This window comes from Vanacampus margaritifer, chromosome 10, assembly GCF_051991255.1.
Source record: "Vanacampus margaritifer isolate UIUO_Vmar chromosome 10, RoL_Vmar_1.0, whole genome shotgun sequence".
In the NCBI taxonomy this organism is placed as follows: Eukaryota; Metazoa; Chordata; class Actinopteri; order Syngnathiformes; family Syngnathidae; genus Vanacampus; species Vanacampus margaritifer.
The window spans coordinates 13,625,001-13,641,168 of record NC_135441.1 but is presented as its reverse complement, the minus strand read 5'-3'; the positions used below and the strand labels follow the sequence as shown (position 1 = coordinate 13,641,168).

General features: G+C 36.4%; 1 protein-coding gene across 5 annotated transcripts in view; it reads left to right on the top strand.

Annotated features, from left to right (window-relative positions):
• The window catches only part of mid2 (midline 2), a 117,496-nt gene extending 112,294 nt beyond the window's left edge, over window positions 1-5,202 (top strand). For all 5 annotated transcript variants that reach the window (XM_077577837.1, XM_077577840.1, XM_077577836.1 and 2 more), the window contains one exon: window positions 35-5,202. In XM_077577837.1, the coding sequence (XP_077433963.1) occupies window positions 35-455 (421 nt within the window). In that variant the 3' untranslated portion in view covers window positions 456-5,202. The remainder of the gene's footprint in view (window positions 1-34) is intronic.
• Window positions 5,203-16,168: the final 10,966 nt, after the last annotated feature.

The window sequence follows — 16,168 nt, the reverse complement described above, 5'->3', positions numbered from 1 at the left end:
CGCCGATTCTCAAACGCGCCTTCATCCCCCGCAGGTATGCCATCGGCGTCTCGTATAAATCGGCGCCTAAAAACGAATGGAGTGGCAAAAACTCGTCGTCGTGGGTGTTCTCGCGCTGCAACAACAACTTTATGGTGCGCCACGACGGCAAGGATATGCTGGTGGAGGCCAGCCTGCAGCTGCGCCGTCTGGGCGTCCTGCTGGACTACGACAACAATTCGCTGTCCTTCTACGACGCCATGAACTCGCATCACATCCACACCTTCGAGATCTCCTTCCTCCTGCCCGTCGTGCCCACCTTCATGATCTGGAACAAGTCGGTCATGATCCTCTCAGGGCTCCCCGTGCCGGATTTCGTGGAGGGCATGTCTCTGGATCACCAGGAGCAACAGCAGCAGATGGGCCTGTGCAGGCAAGAGTCTCCATATTTGACCGGGATGAAGAGCTGCCACTGATTGGACGGTAGAAAAAGTCGTATCCTTCCCGGTGATAGGCTCGATCCATGTGGTTAGTGACTGCTGCGTCCAGAGAGGGCGTCGTTACTTTCTAAAGTGGGAAAAAATATGCACGCCACTCTGGAAAATGTTCAGTCCTTAGTTTGAGGTCGTCAACTGTCCGTCAGAGGTTGGCTGACGTTTACATCCCAAACTCACTCAGTACGTTTACATGGCATTCCTGAATGTTTTATTGAATGGTTTCATTTCACAGTTGAAACTGACTTCAATTTCTACTTCACTCCGTGCGTGCAAAGCTGTAATTGAGAGGAAATAAAAGTCCATGTACACTAGGGATAGGCCGAGACGATTATCGGTGCCGATATTTGACGTTTTAGCGACATCTGCCTCTTTTACAAATCGGAATGCTGATAAATTCTCTTCGAGTAGCGAATGTTTGCAAACTTAGTGGATTTTGTAGGAATAGACCGATTATCGGCTGGGTCGATTATTTATGCCAATATATGGCATTTTGACAAATATCGGCATCTGCCTTTTTTACGAATCTGAAGGCCGATAAAGCTGGCATCTCACTAAGATGAATGGTTGGGAACGTAGCGAATTTAGGTTCTTTATCAGGATTTGTAAGATGTTCACAGATAGTTTTTACTTGTCGCAAAGAGATTTCAAACCAATTCAGACAATTTTTCATTGTCTGCGAAGATCTTTTGAAACCTTTTACGGACCCCAAATTAGCTACATTCGCATGCATTTGTCGCTCAGTGAGATACAGGGAACTTTTCATTTATGGGTTTATTCAAATTTCCAGTTTATAAAAAATGATGCTGACACTGGGAACGCTCTACACTTTTTATTTTTAAAAATTAAAGAAAAATGTAAAATAAGAAGTTATGTTGAAATTTTGGAAAACTTTATCTACTGTAGAAAACTCTAGGGAACTATTGACTTGCATAAATTGTAATTTAATGCAATTAAAAAATATATAAATTAAACATAGCTGTCAATTTTTTATATGTTTAAAATTAAAAGAAAAAGTAATTTTTTTAAATGTTGACGCTAATATTTTCTTTTTTACTGCAAATGAATATCGGTTTAAAATATTGGTTATCGGTCTCCTCGACTACTATAATCGGTATTGTATCGGCCTTGAATAAACCATAATGGTCTATCACTAGAATTTTGGGTTTTCATCAGGGTTCATAAAAGGTTTGTGACAGTTTTCTTGTCACAATGAAATTTTGAACCCGTTCAGACAATTTTTCACTGTTTGCAAACATCTTTTCAAACCATTTACAAACTTTGCAAGAGATGCTGCGCTTTTTGCTTTTGTTAAAATTAAAACGAAGTTCAACATTTCAGTTATGTCAAAATGTTTGGAAAACTTTATTTACTATAGAAAAGTATTTTAAAATTAAATATTTTTAAATTTTAAAATAAAGCTGTCTATTTTCTGTATATTTGAAAAGTTGTTTTGACAAACACTTTTATTTTTTATTTTGATGGTAATCATTTTTCTTTTACTGCAAAACAATATCGGCTCCAAATATCGGTTATCGTCCTTTTTGCCTACTAATAATCAGTATTGGTATCGGCCCTGAAAGAAACATATCAATCTATCACTAATGTACCCATACAGCATAACATTCTTCTTAATTTTTCAAAGTCCCACTGTAACATGACTGACACGCACGCAACAATACGCATTGTACATACTGCAACTCAGCACAGAAATTGTTAGCTTTGACTTTCAGCAGGTCATTTACTGGTCCTGTGTGAATTGCAATTTAAAAAAAAACACAAAAAAAACAGCACATTTAAAACTTTTTTGTAGCCTATGTTAACGTACTGACTGAAAAGGGTTTGCTCCATCGGGCAGGGTCATCTTTTCTTGACCGATTATGGTCTTCCTATTTGCTTAGTTTCTTCCAGACTTCAATCTAAGCAGAAGTCCAAGAGCGAGAATTGACCAATGGGATTAGTCGAATATATTTTGTGTTATAATTGACCCAAAACAACAAATATCACTGATGTTGCACCCTCACAATCTGCTGTAAATGACTTTTTCCTTGACGATACGCTTGGAACTGACCCGGTAGTCTTATTTGCATAAGAGGGTCAATTTTGCATTATGTGACAACTGAACTTGTATAATAAGAGTTTTATTGAAAAGGTCAAATGTTATTTATGACAGAAGTTTACTTTTATTATTAATCCTAACATATACAGGAAACACTATTTCATAACACTTGACTTCCCTTCTATTGGTGTTTACTGTGAGTGGTTGCTACTTCCCAAAGACATGATGTTGTGGTTATTAAATCACATCAATTATTGATAAAGACGGTGGTGTTTTCCACACACACACACACACACAAAAAAAGATCACTTTATAATGATTATTGTGGAAAGGGGTCGATTTTACACTAACGTCACAGCATGATTGTGTTTCCCCGTCAAATGTCCACACACATGCACGCACAAACATTCATTTTATTAGGCTTGGCCTGTTTGTGATAATGCATGATAACACTGTAGGACCCGTGTTGGTTCAATGGGTGATTTCAGTAGCTCTGTCAAGTTCTACGCGTCTGTCAAATGCGGACTCGCCTGCACATTTGCTTGCAATGCACTTCCAAGTCATCTATTGCCACCCGTTCAGATCCGATTATTACTTTACATCGTGGAGGGTGACAACTTTGCTCATGTTTTCAGGTAGAGGTTCTGACATGGACATCAAAATCATAGCAAACATCATAAAGTAGCTGCTGTTAATTATTGAGGAGTTGAATACACGTCCAGTATTTTTTTCTCTTCTCTCTTAAAACTCATTCACTGCCATAGATGGCTATAGAAGTTAAAAATTAATTTGAACTATTTCTATTAGTTTAACATTTTTTCCCACTTTTGTTAACAAAAAGTATGAAAACCTAGAAAAAAAATTATATATTTGTGTATAATATTTGCACATTTAAAACAAATATAAAATTTAACTAGTGAAGTCATGCGATTAATTACAATTTTAAAAAATTTATCATCTGACGCCCCTAATTTTTAATCTTTTTTTTTTAATCGTGAGTTAACTAGTGAAGTCATGCGATTAATTACAATTTTTTTTTTTTAATTATCACCTGACGCCCCTAATCTTTAATAATCTTTAAAAAATATATATATAATAATAAAAAAATAAATAAAAAAAGAAAAGATTATTAAAAATTTGGGGCGTAAGGCAATAAAAAATTGTCATCGTAATTAACCGCTTGACTTGCCTAGTTCACTCACGATTTTATATCTGTTCTAAATATACAATAAAAAAAAAACTTGATTTTCATGCTCTTGTTAACAAAAGTGGGGGGAAAAAAATGTAACTAATAGAAATTGTTGAAATGAATTTTTGACGTCTATAGCCGTCAATGGCAGTGAATGAGTCAACAATGGAGAAGTAGTCAAATACTTCACTTGTAGCCTCAACAAGTAGCGCACATGCATTGTTTTCACATGAGTTTCATAGGAAATTGACATGATGTCTTGCACTTTGTAATGTTTAAAGCATTAGCTACCGCTATATCCTGGCTCTGCTAGAATGGCAGACCTCCTCCAAGGCCAAACAAATTTAACATGGCAGTGCAGCTCATTTTGTTGGAAAAATCCTCGTGCTGGCAAATTTAGCACACCAGCCTTGTTCTGTAGGTGGGCCTATGCACATTGCAGTCGGTGTTAACTATTCTGTAGCATTAAAAAAATAAAAATAGGGGAGACCGGGGCTTGTTGTCACGCGGGTTAAGTTGTCACATTGCAGTTATCTTCACCAGAGGACGCAACTAAAAGAGTAGAAAACTAGTTTCCTATATGGTCAGGCTCAGGGGTTGTGTCCTGTCTCAGAAGAGAATAGCACTATATTCACTCATTCAAACCCAAAAACGTATAAATACGTTTTTAATACTTTGTCCTTCATTTCCGAAAACGTATTGTTCCTATAGGACTTTAATCCAGTGCATGTTGCATAACATTTTATATTAACGTTTACTCAATTACTAAATTTTTCAAGACCAGTGATAAAAAATATTCTTTTACTGACTTCAATGTTCACTTTCAAGTTTTTTAAAAAAAAAAAAAAAAAAAGAGAGAGAGTGAGAGAGAGAGCAACAATAATTTTGTCCTTGTTTTATTAATTGCAAAATCCAGCATGACATCTTACCCCGTATAATGTGACAACATACCCGATGGTGGGACAAGCTCTCTATTTGATTGCTTATAACATGAATACAAAATATAGACATTATAATACATTTTGTTTTAGTCATTCCAAGAAATATATAAAGATGTAAAAAGTGTGTGACAACAAGCCCCGGTCTTCCCTATATAGAGTTAAAGAGCTTTTTGCAAAAACAACAAAAATATTTGGGTAATCGTTGTAATCAAAGGCAGCTGTGGTATAAACCTTACCTTGGGTGTTCCCATAATAAACCTAATTTACAAGGTGGAAAAATGCTGAATAGTGCAAAATATGAATATGAAAGAAACATTTATATATTGGCAATTATCCAAGTTGGGTGTACAATACAGAATGTAATTACAATTTGTAATGATCAACTGGATCTAATGAGCCCTACTTGGCCACAATGCAAGACTGTAATTGCAAATTGAAATTGTGCATCAAAATGTGATGTTTTCATTTGACCTATGCACCTCGCCTCTTCAAATATTGCATCATAGGAAAATGTCTGATAATAAAGTTGACAAAACAACAGATGGGAATCAAAACTTGTATGTTATTACTTCATGCTGGGCGGAGGTAACAGTGGCAGGCCCCCGGCCTCATTTTACGACATCGACATGTTGGATATGCTGCACAAAAGGACCATGTCGTGCCACAAAATAATACTTTTGAACAAAAGCCTGCTAAGTCCTCATGAAAAGAAGACTTGTGATTGAAAACACAAAGCACAGGTAAATAATACGCAGGAATCCTTTGGTCAATTTGTTTTAGAGGGTGTCGCAAAGTTGCCACAAAATGTCCCTCATCATGTTATAAAATGGCTTGCATTGCTTTTTTTCTTTCTTCGTGTTCCAAGTCAATACAGTGAAAATTACAGTGAATGATTTCCAGTAGCTACCAACCCCTTGCAGTGCCGTGTAAAGCCCGAGAAACATTGCAATAGATTCTCCTTCTTTTGCTTTTATGTAACTTGGGAAATCATTTTTTACAACTCAAAAGAAGCACTTTCCTCCCCTTGTTGGCATTTTGATAAAAAGCTCAAAACGAGCAGGGTTGCATTTGTGAAATTAGCCAGAGAGGAACAGAAAGTAATCAATGGAGGGGAATATATATTAGATACAGTTGTATATTATACAGCATATACAAACCCATGTTATTTATGTGAATCTAAATCCAATTAAATGTGTGATCCCAAAACTCATTGTGGTTTTCTTTTACGGTATTGACTTGATTAACTTCAGCTCATTTTGCCACTAGAATATCAAAGGGCCGTGGACGGCGGGGTCTCAAGGCTAGTAAGTCATGCGGCGCTAAAGGGTGAGGCATGTAGGACCGCTGGCATCAGTGACCAATCACTCCAATAAATAGCAGTGCATCGCACATGGGCAGTGAATGTTCAACCATTAATTAATTAATTAATTGTAGAGCACCAATTTGTAACCTGGTTTGTTATCATGCAGAATGAAATGGCAAAACATGTTGTTGTTTTTTTTGTTTGTTTTTCTTGGAGAGCTCAGTATTGTTCATTCGGTCATTTTACTGTTTTGACATGTCATCATCATTGCTCTTTTTTTTTTTTATATATATATATATTTTTTTTTTTTTATTTTATTTTTTTTTTTTTTTGTATGTGCGTGCGTGTGAGTGTGTGTGTATTCATTAGTTCACCTAAAATCCCATACCGTTCACCTAAACCGAACACTTCCAGCCAGAGTCGTGAGGCCGTCAGGAGACCCGAGGAAGGACCAAAGAAAGGAAAGTGAAAACATGTTTTTAAAGGCAACCAACTATTTAAAGTAGGCATGCCGCCCCCAAAAAAGAAACAAAAAACAAAAAAAAATGCTTTTTGGTTGTTGTTGATTATTTGGGAGGGGGGATTGCCAAACCTCTGCTTTGGCAATTCAGCTGTCCCTCTTTGCTGATGGCATCGTCAAATAATGTCACCATCGGCAAACATGACAAAAAAAAATGCTAATGCCGGTTCAGAACACCGTGGAGCCAAATTTGGGGATCTGAGGCAGACAAAAAACGGAGGAGGAAAGTGATGAACATGGAGACAAAGTTCATGACGGGTCACAATTAAACATTTACGTATCCCACTCAGTGGAGAGTGTCATCCGCAATCGCCCATGGAGGAGCAAAAAATGGCCGCCTACCTCAAATGTTTGGAGGTTGACTACAGAAAACTCTTGGCGGAAAACCATGAAATCCATAAACTTAATGCAGGCCACCAAGAAGATTTTTTTTAAACTATTGTACATTTAGAACAGATATCAAATTTGTGATTAATCGTGAGTTATTTCATGAAGTCATGCGATTAATTACGATTAAAAATTGTAATCGCCTGACGCTCCTAATTTTTTAATAATCTTTTCTTTTTTTGAATCGCATCAGGCAATTAATTTTTTTAAATTGTAATTAATCGCATGACTTCAATAGTTAACTCACGATTAATCATAAATTTTATATCTGTTCTAAATGTACAATAAAAACAAAATCTAGGTTTTCATACTCTTGTTAACAAAAGAGGAAAAAAATAATTAACATTGTTAAATGTTAAACTAATAGAAATAGTTCAAATTAATTTTTGACGTCAATAGCCGTCAATGGCAGTGAATGAGTTAAAAACCAAGGCTGAGCTTTACAAAACCAATCCGGAGCTGGAGAAGATTGAGAGATGGCAGAAAAGGAGTCATGCTGGAATCCAGACAAATATCGGCTGCTCAAAGAAAGAGAAGCTCTGCTGAATGAAATGAGTCAAACGGTAGAGGATATCAAGCACTTGACCCTCAAGTTCATGGTAAGATCCCAGCCGTTTATATTGAAAAGTAACCCAAAAGCTTGAACGATGTCTTGTCTGCTTATGGTCAGAACATTAGAAGATGAGAAAACATTTTATACATTTTAAACAAATCGGCACACTACAATTTCACTAAAAATGAAACACCAGGAACTACTTACAAGTACAACAAATGTAATCTCTAGTCAATGTGGTGACCACTGGTTGTGTTATTACTTTAGCTAATGCTAAATGCTATATTGGTTGACAGTTCAACACCACTAACCAATTTAATGCACTAACCATTACCAAACCGTTCTTTCTCGGTCGGTGGCTATGGAAGCTGGCTTTGTCGTTTATATCGCGTTCCCACATTGGAAATGCACCGCCAGAAGTTTGTAAGTAACGGCAGCATTAAGCTAGTAGGGCTAGCTTTCGGCTAATTCTTAGACATGGAAGCAGGAGGTAGTTGTAGTTCTGGTATGACGAAAACATGGGACGCTAGCAATTAGATGCAGATGAGAATATGACAATGAGAATGTGAAATGATATAAGAAGGGATTTAAAAGTTACATTCCTTTTTTAGTTGATTTTGCGTATGAATCGCTATGAGAACTTTGTGCTTGACATACACATGGCGCAAACTATTGGCTTGCTGACTGGATTGTTTGAGAAATAAAAAAATAATCTTTTTTTTTTTTTTCTCACCAGTACAAGCATCTTACATGATAATTGTATTATGTCTTTCTATTGTAATGAAACTGTGTGTTCATTTTAATCAAATAATGTTCCAATAGCACTTTTTTGGCCCACGTTTTAAAAAGACTGTTTTTTTCTAACAGTCTTGCCACCCATTTCACTTAAGCGTAGCCTGTAACGCATTAAAAAAAAAAATCTGACAGGACATCCGAAGTGAGAAATGATCACATCATAGCTTCTCTTTACTCGACGGCCCCCCCTCCACCGCTGCTTGTAGCGCCATCATTTGCAATCAGCTTTCATCTGCTCATCTGTGTTTACCTGAAGTTCATATGACTTCTACGCCACCTGCCCGGAAGTTATATGTCCGACTGGTAAAGGTTTATATATATATATATATATATATATATATATATATATATATATATATATATATATTTATATATATTTATATATATATATATATATATATTTTTTTTTTTTAGGTTTATCTATTCCACTCCTTCCTATGTTCATTTTTTTTTCTGAAAAAGACTTGCTGAGTGGGAGGAGACCGTGTTGTCCTCCTCAGGCTGCTTCATATCAGTACACCCCCTCGTCTACCTTTCATGTCCTATAAATAGGCCATGCTTCCAATTGTAATACCCCCCAAAAAAAAGCCGCCTGCGATTCTTCCCGCCTGTTTGCTGTCTTTCTGGCAGCACTGACTCTGCAAACATCAACGTTACGAACATCGGAGCGCAGTTGTTAATCTTGATGAATGAAAGATGATGGTGAGAACACAAAAGTCGAGGACGCGGTTCGTTTGGTGCGTACTCGGCAAATGTTATTTTTCTGATTTTATTTTTTACTTTTGTATAGACAACAAGTTGGTTTAATCTTCCCGAATCAATTCTGCATGTGGGTTGTAAGAAGATGGACTAGTCTAGCGGTTCTTAAACGTGGTCCTCGAGTACCCCGATCCAGCCTGTTTTCCATGTCTCCCACAAGCTACACGGGTGTTTCAAACAATCAGCTGATCAGCAAGCTCTGCATGAAGCCTGATAACGATCCTCAGCTGTGTTAGTTGGGGAGACATGGAAAACAGGCTGGATAAGGGTACTCGAGGACTGGGGCTGAGGAACAGTGGACTAGTCCATTGCATAAGAAGGGAAGGGGGAGCAATCACACTGATCATGATAAATTAAACCATTTTGATGTGGTTTTGAGTGTCTGAATTAAGAGTAAAATGATTTTATTTATTTTTTATGAAAAAAGTGATTTTTATAGTATGTTTGGGTCCCCTGGAAAAGTCCAAGGCCTTTTGCGGAATAGTAAGTCGGCCTTTGTGAGACTGAAAATGATCTGCCTCACCTTGCACTTTTCAATGGGGTTTCAAGCGATTAGCATAATTTAATAGGAAACACAAATGTCAAACACATTACGGAAAATTAGGGTACATATTAAATGTCTGAATACATTCTCTTGGTGATGTGAGGAAAAACAAAAAACAGTGCTGCCTCCTCAAAGCAGTGTATGTAATGTATTTGAATTGGAAATACCCACGTTTAACAATTTTGACTATAAAATGGACATAAATGCTTTCAACAATAAAATCAGTATGAACCACAGACCAGAGCACTAAAATTAAAGATATATTTATTAAATACTGTATTTCATTATGCTGACAGCACGACCCTGCTGTGTGTTTTGGTTCATTGTCTTGACATGCTTCATATTCTTGAGATTTCCATCTCATATGTCCCAAACTAGACAATCTCCCAGAAGCTTTATTTTGGCAAATTCCAGTCTTCATTGTGGGTTTACCAGTATTTTAAAAGACTTATATTTTAGTGTTTGAAAAACTGAACCAAGCTTGACACTTTTTTTTGCAGCGCTCAAAGCTAATTATAGTTAAAGCAAAATAACTACAGTATGTTCCACACTTTGATTGGGGCCAAATGTTTTTATAAAGAAGGCTAATTTGAACTCATTTAAGCTCACATCCTTCTTCTGCTGTATAAGTAGGGATAGACCGATAATCGACCGGGCTGATTATCAGCACCGATATTGGGCATTGACGATTGACGAATATTGGTATTGGCCTTTTGTAAAAATCTGACGGCCGATAAAAAGTTAATCTAAAACAAAAAAATCTCAGGTAACTATTTCTTCAAATGTTCAGTTAACTTTATAATTAAATTTTAAAATGTAAAAGTAAGATTTCGGGGGGTCGGATATTTTTGAAAAAAATATTTAATGTAGAAAATTATAGAGAGCTATGGTATTCATTTACTTGTTTAAGTTTCCATTTAACTTTTTAAGACAAACTGATAACCTTGGGAGCTCCCTGAAAATTTTGTTCGCAATTTAAATGGATGTCTATTGTCTAAGATTGAAGAAAGAAAAAAAAAAGCTCAAACATGCTTTAAGGCATTAAAACAAAAAGATTGGCATTTGTATTTTAAAAAATTTAGATGCAAATATTCCTCCCCCAACCCCTACCCCCTTTTTTTATATTGAAAATTTATATTGGCTCAAAATATCGGTTATCTGCCTCCTTGTCTACTAATAATTAGCATCAGTTACCAAAAAAAAAAAAAAAAAAACATTGGTCAATCTCTATAAGCAAGGCTCAGGGTGAGCTGTTAAATTTGTTTACAGATGCTTAAAAAGTACTAATTTACTGTGTACCCTATTTGGAGTACATAGCATTTAGTTTGTTTTTTGTTTGACATACTGAATCTCTTAAATTAGTTCAAACTGTAATTTCTGTCTTGTAACCTGTGGAAAAATATCGCAAATTGTCAATTGTAATAAGCCCAGGTCAGTATTTAAACATCTGCCAAGAGAAGGTCAACAAAGTCAAAGTGCGCACCATGATCCGACATCATCACACAAACTACGTGATCAGTATCCTGGCTCACACAATACATCATCGGCATATTTTCCAAAAACTTTCTATGCAACATCCTGGATGTCAGTGTTGAGACTATTCTGAGGTTGGTGAGTCCCTGAGGAGTAAAAAAGTTCATGATGTTACGCAGCACAATGCTTCAGTCATAGTCAAGCTTCCTCTCATAAACGCTTGCATTCATGTTAACTTGAGTTTGGAGTCACCTGCGCCTATTTGGCCTTTATTACACGTGTGTGTTTTGTAGGAAAGTCTGCACACCCGGGACAACCACTGAAACCTTTTTGTGCTTCGTTTCCTCTTCAGATGGCATATAAAGATAATGATGCACTTGGGTTTGACAGTTGTTGAATGTTCTATTTACAGTATTGCGTTTACGAAGGCAGTTCTGCATGGAACGTTTTTGGTGATGCAAGGCCCAAATGTGGATTTGGGCTTCATCTGGTGTCTGCTTATATTATAACAAACGATGATCAAAGCAGACGTTGGCCTACGCACAAGCCAAATTTTGGATTCCCTCCGGCCACATGGCACTTTAATACCAGAGCAGTCAGGAGAGCGTTGTGTATTTTAGATACAAAAAAAAAAAGGTCAATTCTTCAGGTCAATAAGCTAAATGTAATAAGTGTTTTTGTCATTTTTTCAATGTATTCTTTCCTCAAATTACGCATTAATTCTATATTCATTTCACTATGGAAAAGACACTTACTGCATTTGCAACTGTCAAGCAACAGGTGGCACTATAACCCCTCCATTTACTCCAGTGTGGTATTAAAATCAGAACTTATTACTATACAGCACACATCCTGTTAATGGACTGTTTTTATGAGCCGTCCTTTGCTTCCAACTGATCTTAAAGAGTCCTCTTTTGCTGTCATGAAGAGAGATTTGTGCTCAGATGATTGATTTGAAAGTCATGCTGTTAGCATCCATTTAAATAAACCTCTGAATTATTCAGTTCCAATTCAAACTTGATTATTTTTTTATCTATTTTTCAAGAATTTTTGAGGATTTTTGTCCCCCGAAAAAACAACAACTCTGTAAGTAAAATGACTTATTTCAATGCTAACTGCTTAAGAAACAAGGTAACATTTAATGTATTAGCAAAGCATGTTAATGCTAGCATGCTATTAGCTTACTGTGCTTGTTGAAGCTGATTTGCTCCAATTACCTGTTAACTAAATGAGGACATTATATAACAATTGATGAATGGATGTTGTAGTTTGAACATTATTTATTTTTATTTTTAATGAAATGAGTCAGACAGACGATTAGCATTCATGCTAAGAGCATTTCCGTTTGTAAGGTCGCGTTCAAAGTCAGCCAGATTGGACCTGAAGTTTACATTTGTAGGGTAGAACATCAGAAAAGACAACTGGTGAGGACGTTTGGCATCTTAGGAAGAACCAGATGTCTTGACCTTGCAGGAATTTTGGACTGTACTGAAATGTTCACCTCAACCAGCATAAACAGCCCAGTCAGAGTAAAGAGATGAAATCCCACACTCAAAAATAACCCAACTATGGGTCAAAAATGGACCGATCCTTTACTTGGGGCAATTTGACCCAACTTTGAGTCAAGAAATTGGTCTTTTAGTGTAAAACAACTTATAAATATTGGTCAGATCCTTTACTTTGGTCAAAAAATGGGGTCATTTTGTATAAAAACACCAAGAAAGTTGGTAAAATTGACCCATAAAGTGGATCGAGTGCAGGTAGTCGTACGTCACTGGCTTCATCTTCTCCCATTATCCTCACTGTTGTCTTTTGCACTCTGGCTGCTTTACATGACCTCTCCTGAACATGAGGGGCCCCCCTCCACTTGGATTGCACGCCTCGAGTGTCAGGGTGTCAGATGTTAACTGCGTTGGAGGTGGATGCAAGGTAAGTAAGTCATCTCGAGGGAAATGATCCCTGAGCTGATAGAGAGACAGAAATGAAGAATTCTGTTTTTCTCCTGTCAGACAGACTCAGCACCGTCGTCGTTATCTGATTTGATGCTGGCTTTTCCCTGAAATCAGACTGCAAGGTGTCACCTTAAGTGCAAGGGTACACTTTTTACCCGCCTTGAGTTGTATTGCTTTTGGCATTAGAATGTGTTGTAGCTATACAACTTTGTGTTTTCTGCACTGACATCAACTATTCTTATTTTTTATTGTTTTTATTTTATTTTTTTCTGTAGACATCAACTATTCTAATGACATGAGCAGACATTTGGTATTAATATTTAACGTAGCAAACTTTTACAAGGATCCCAATAGCAGACACTAAATTCGCTATACAATGGACCCTCGCAGCATACTCATAGTTCGGCACCTGCGGATTTACAATGTTTGCTGATTTAAAAAATAATAGTTTCAATGTATCCAAAAAAAATTAACATACAAAAAAATATGTTTGTATTTGAGGGGGTTGGCGATTTTCTTTTCAGAGTTATGGTAGGCCTATAAATACTTAGTCAACTTATTTGATGACTCACTTTCAAGTCACATATAGAAAATCTTGTGAAGAAGCTGAGGCCTAAAACTGAAGGGAAAAAAACTGTCTTGCTGCTGCAACATTTTTATTAGTGGGTAAAAAGGCTTTTGTTTACTGTGCTCCTTATGAATGCAATAGGCTACAAAAATGCTAGAAGCTAACGGATTCAGTTTTTAAAAATACTTTTAAATCCCAACTGGAAGTTTTTGAGACAAATGCCATAATATGCACTTGTTTTTCCATGTGTAAAATGATGTGTTCAGTATGCAACTGTATTTTACGTTTGTTTGTTGCTGCCTATTGGACGGGACTCTCTGGAAAAAAGTGTTTTTTAATCTCAGTTGGATATTTTCCTGGTTAAATGAAAATGAGTTTGAAAGGAGTTTCGTCATAGGTGGCATGACCCCTTCTTGTGACTGTCTCAGAGTCAGCCCGTAATTGATTCAGAAGCTTTAACATTTAATTTCTTAACAAAAAAAATTCTGGCATTTCAAAAGTGTTTACACGAGCAGAAAAGGTCTCCCCAAGACCTTTCGGTGTTCTCGTTGCATTTTGGTTTGCACCTGCCTTTCAGACACAATATTTCAAGGTGCAAAATCATCAACCATCGCATTTCATCTTTGCTTTGATAAATCATATTGTGCATGCTAACTTCATCTATAGTTCAAAAATAATAATAATAAATCTGCACATTGTCGTTACAGGAGTTTTTTTGTATAAATATTCAAATGTGTCATTGTATGAAGTTAATTTGACAAATATTACAACTAGTTCTCAGAAAATCAGTAAATGTCTTCGCACATGGATTCAATGCTAACATGGATAGCAATCTAATTAGCCCCCTTGCACATAAACTGCCATATTGTGCTTTCTGGTCTACTAAAATGGCGTCTGATTTCTCCTGCTTATAGGCTGCGCATAGTAAAAAAATAAATAGAATTTTCTTTAAGACACCACAAATGCGTCATCAATTCCCTGCAGGAAAATAGCATCTTAAACATTCTGAGTGCAAGTCTGGGTTACTGTGACTCACCGTGCGCGCTCAGAGTACAACAAATGTCTCCTCTATGCTTGTTGTGGACAGGACATGGTGGACGCATGGAAGGATGGACTAGAAAGCACGAAAAGCACACGATGTTTGTCAAAATCTATTTTTAAGAGCAGTGGTGTGTCTGAACTCTTCTATAATTTAAAGATTCACCCTCAGAGAGATCAATAAATAAGTGCATTTGCTCACTGCTAATATTTCATTCCACCGTCCATCTCCCCTCATGAGAGAAAAAAAACAAAACTAAAAAATAACTCGTAGAGGTGGTTTGCCTGAATCTTTGATGGGAAGATACATTTTCTATATGTTTTTTTTTTGTTTTTTTTTGTTTTTACCTCCAGTCAAGTTCAAGTGAGGCGGCTTCATATTAATAAGTGCATTTGCTCACTGCTATTATTTCATTCCACCGTCCATCTTCTCTCATGAGAGAAAAAAAAAAGAACTCGTAGAGGTGGTTTGCCTGAATTTTTGATGGGAAGATACATTTTATATATGTTTTTTTTGTTTTGTTTTGTTTTGTTTTGTTTTTACCTCCAGTCAAGTTCAAGTGAGGCAGCTTCATTTGACATCTTACGATATGCTTCCCTAATCATTACTGACACAAATGAATGTTTTGGACCCACTATATGCTTTAGTAGCACAGAAAAATGTTGTCTTTTTTTTAAACAATCATAAAAAGGCACAGTAAAACCCAAAAGTGATGAATGTCACAGTTTATTATTGTTAATTTTTAACCGCCTTCATGCACAGAATGTGGAACTCGCTCACATGCAGATAGCACCTCTATTGTAATATTTGTATAGAAGGTTACATCATAAAATTGAACTTATTAATTAGATCAGCGTTCTTTCATAGTATGCTCTTTTCTTTCAGTTTATTTAATCATATAAACCCACTCTACTGCCTATTAATTTATTTTATTTTATTATTCATTTTAGAAAAAAAATGTTGGCCATTATAAATATGATATACTATCATGAGCTAATTCTCCTTCCACAAAATCTCAGCAGTTTACCAACTTCATTTACAGTATGTCGTGACTACCTCTACGAACCTTGACTGCCACCTAGTGGATATAATTTCCACTTGGCCACTGTCACTGTGTACTTATCCTCAAATGAACCAAATCAAAGAATAACAGTGGAATGACTGAAACGGGCTACTTTTTACGTTTTTTGTCACCAATATTCAAACAGCAATGTAAATATTATTTCTGAATAATCATTTACAGCCTCTTACTGATTCCCCCTGTCTTATTTTGTTTACACCTGCAGTTATCCAGTATTCACTTGGCCAGTCTTTTTGTTTATATATCAGCCATTCCACAAATGAGGACAAAAGTGATAGAAAATGAATGGTTGCATAATACTTCATGGGTGTCTCAAGGGAACCTTATCTCTTCGGACCAAATATTAAAAATGACAATGACAATTGCAGTCAAATGCAGCTGTGAATATTTGTACAAGCAATATGTAGCCATGTCCTCTATATTGTTGCGCTATTAATGTACTTTACCATAACACTGACACAATGATCAATACACTGGATTCTCTATTTTTACTAGCCTACTAAAAATTCACATTATCTAATCTCATTGACCT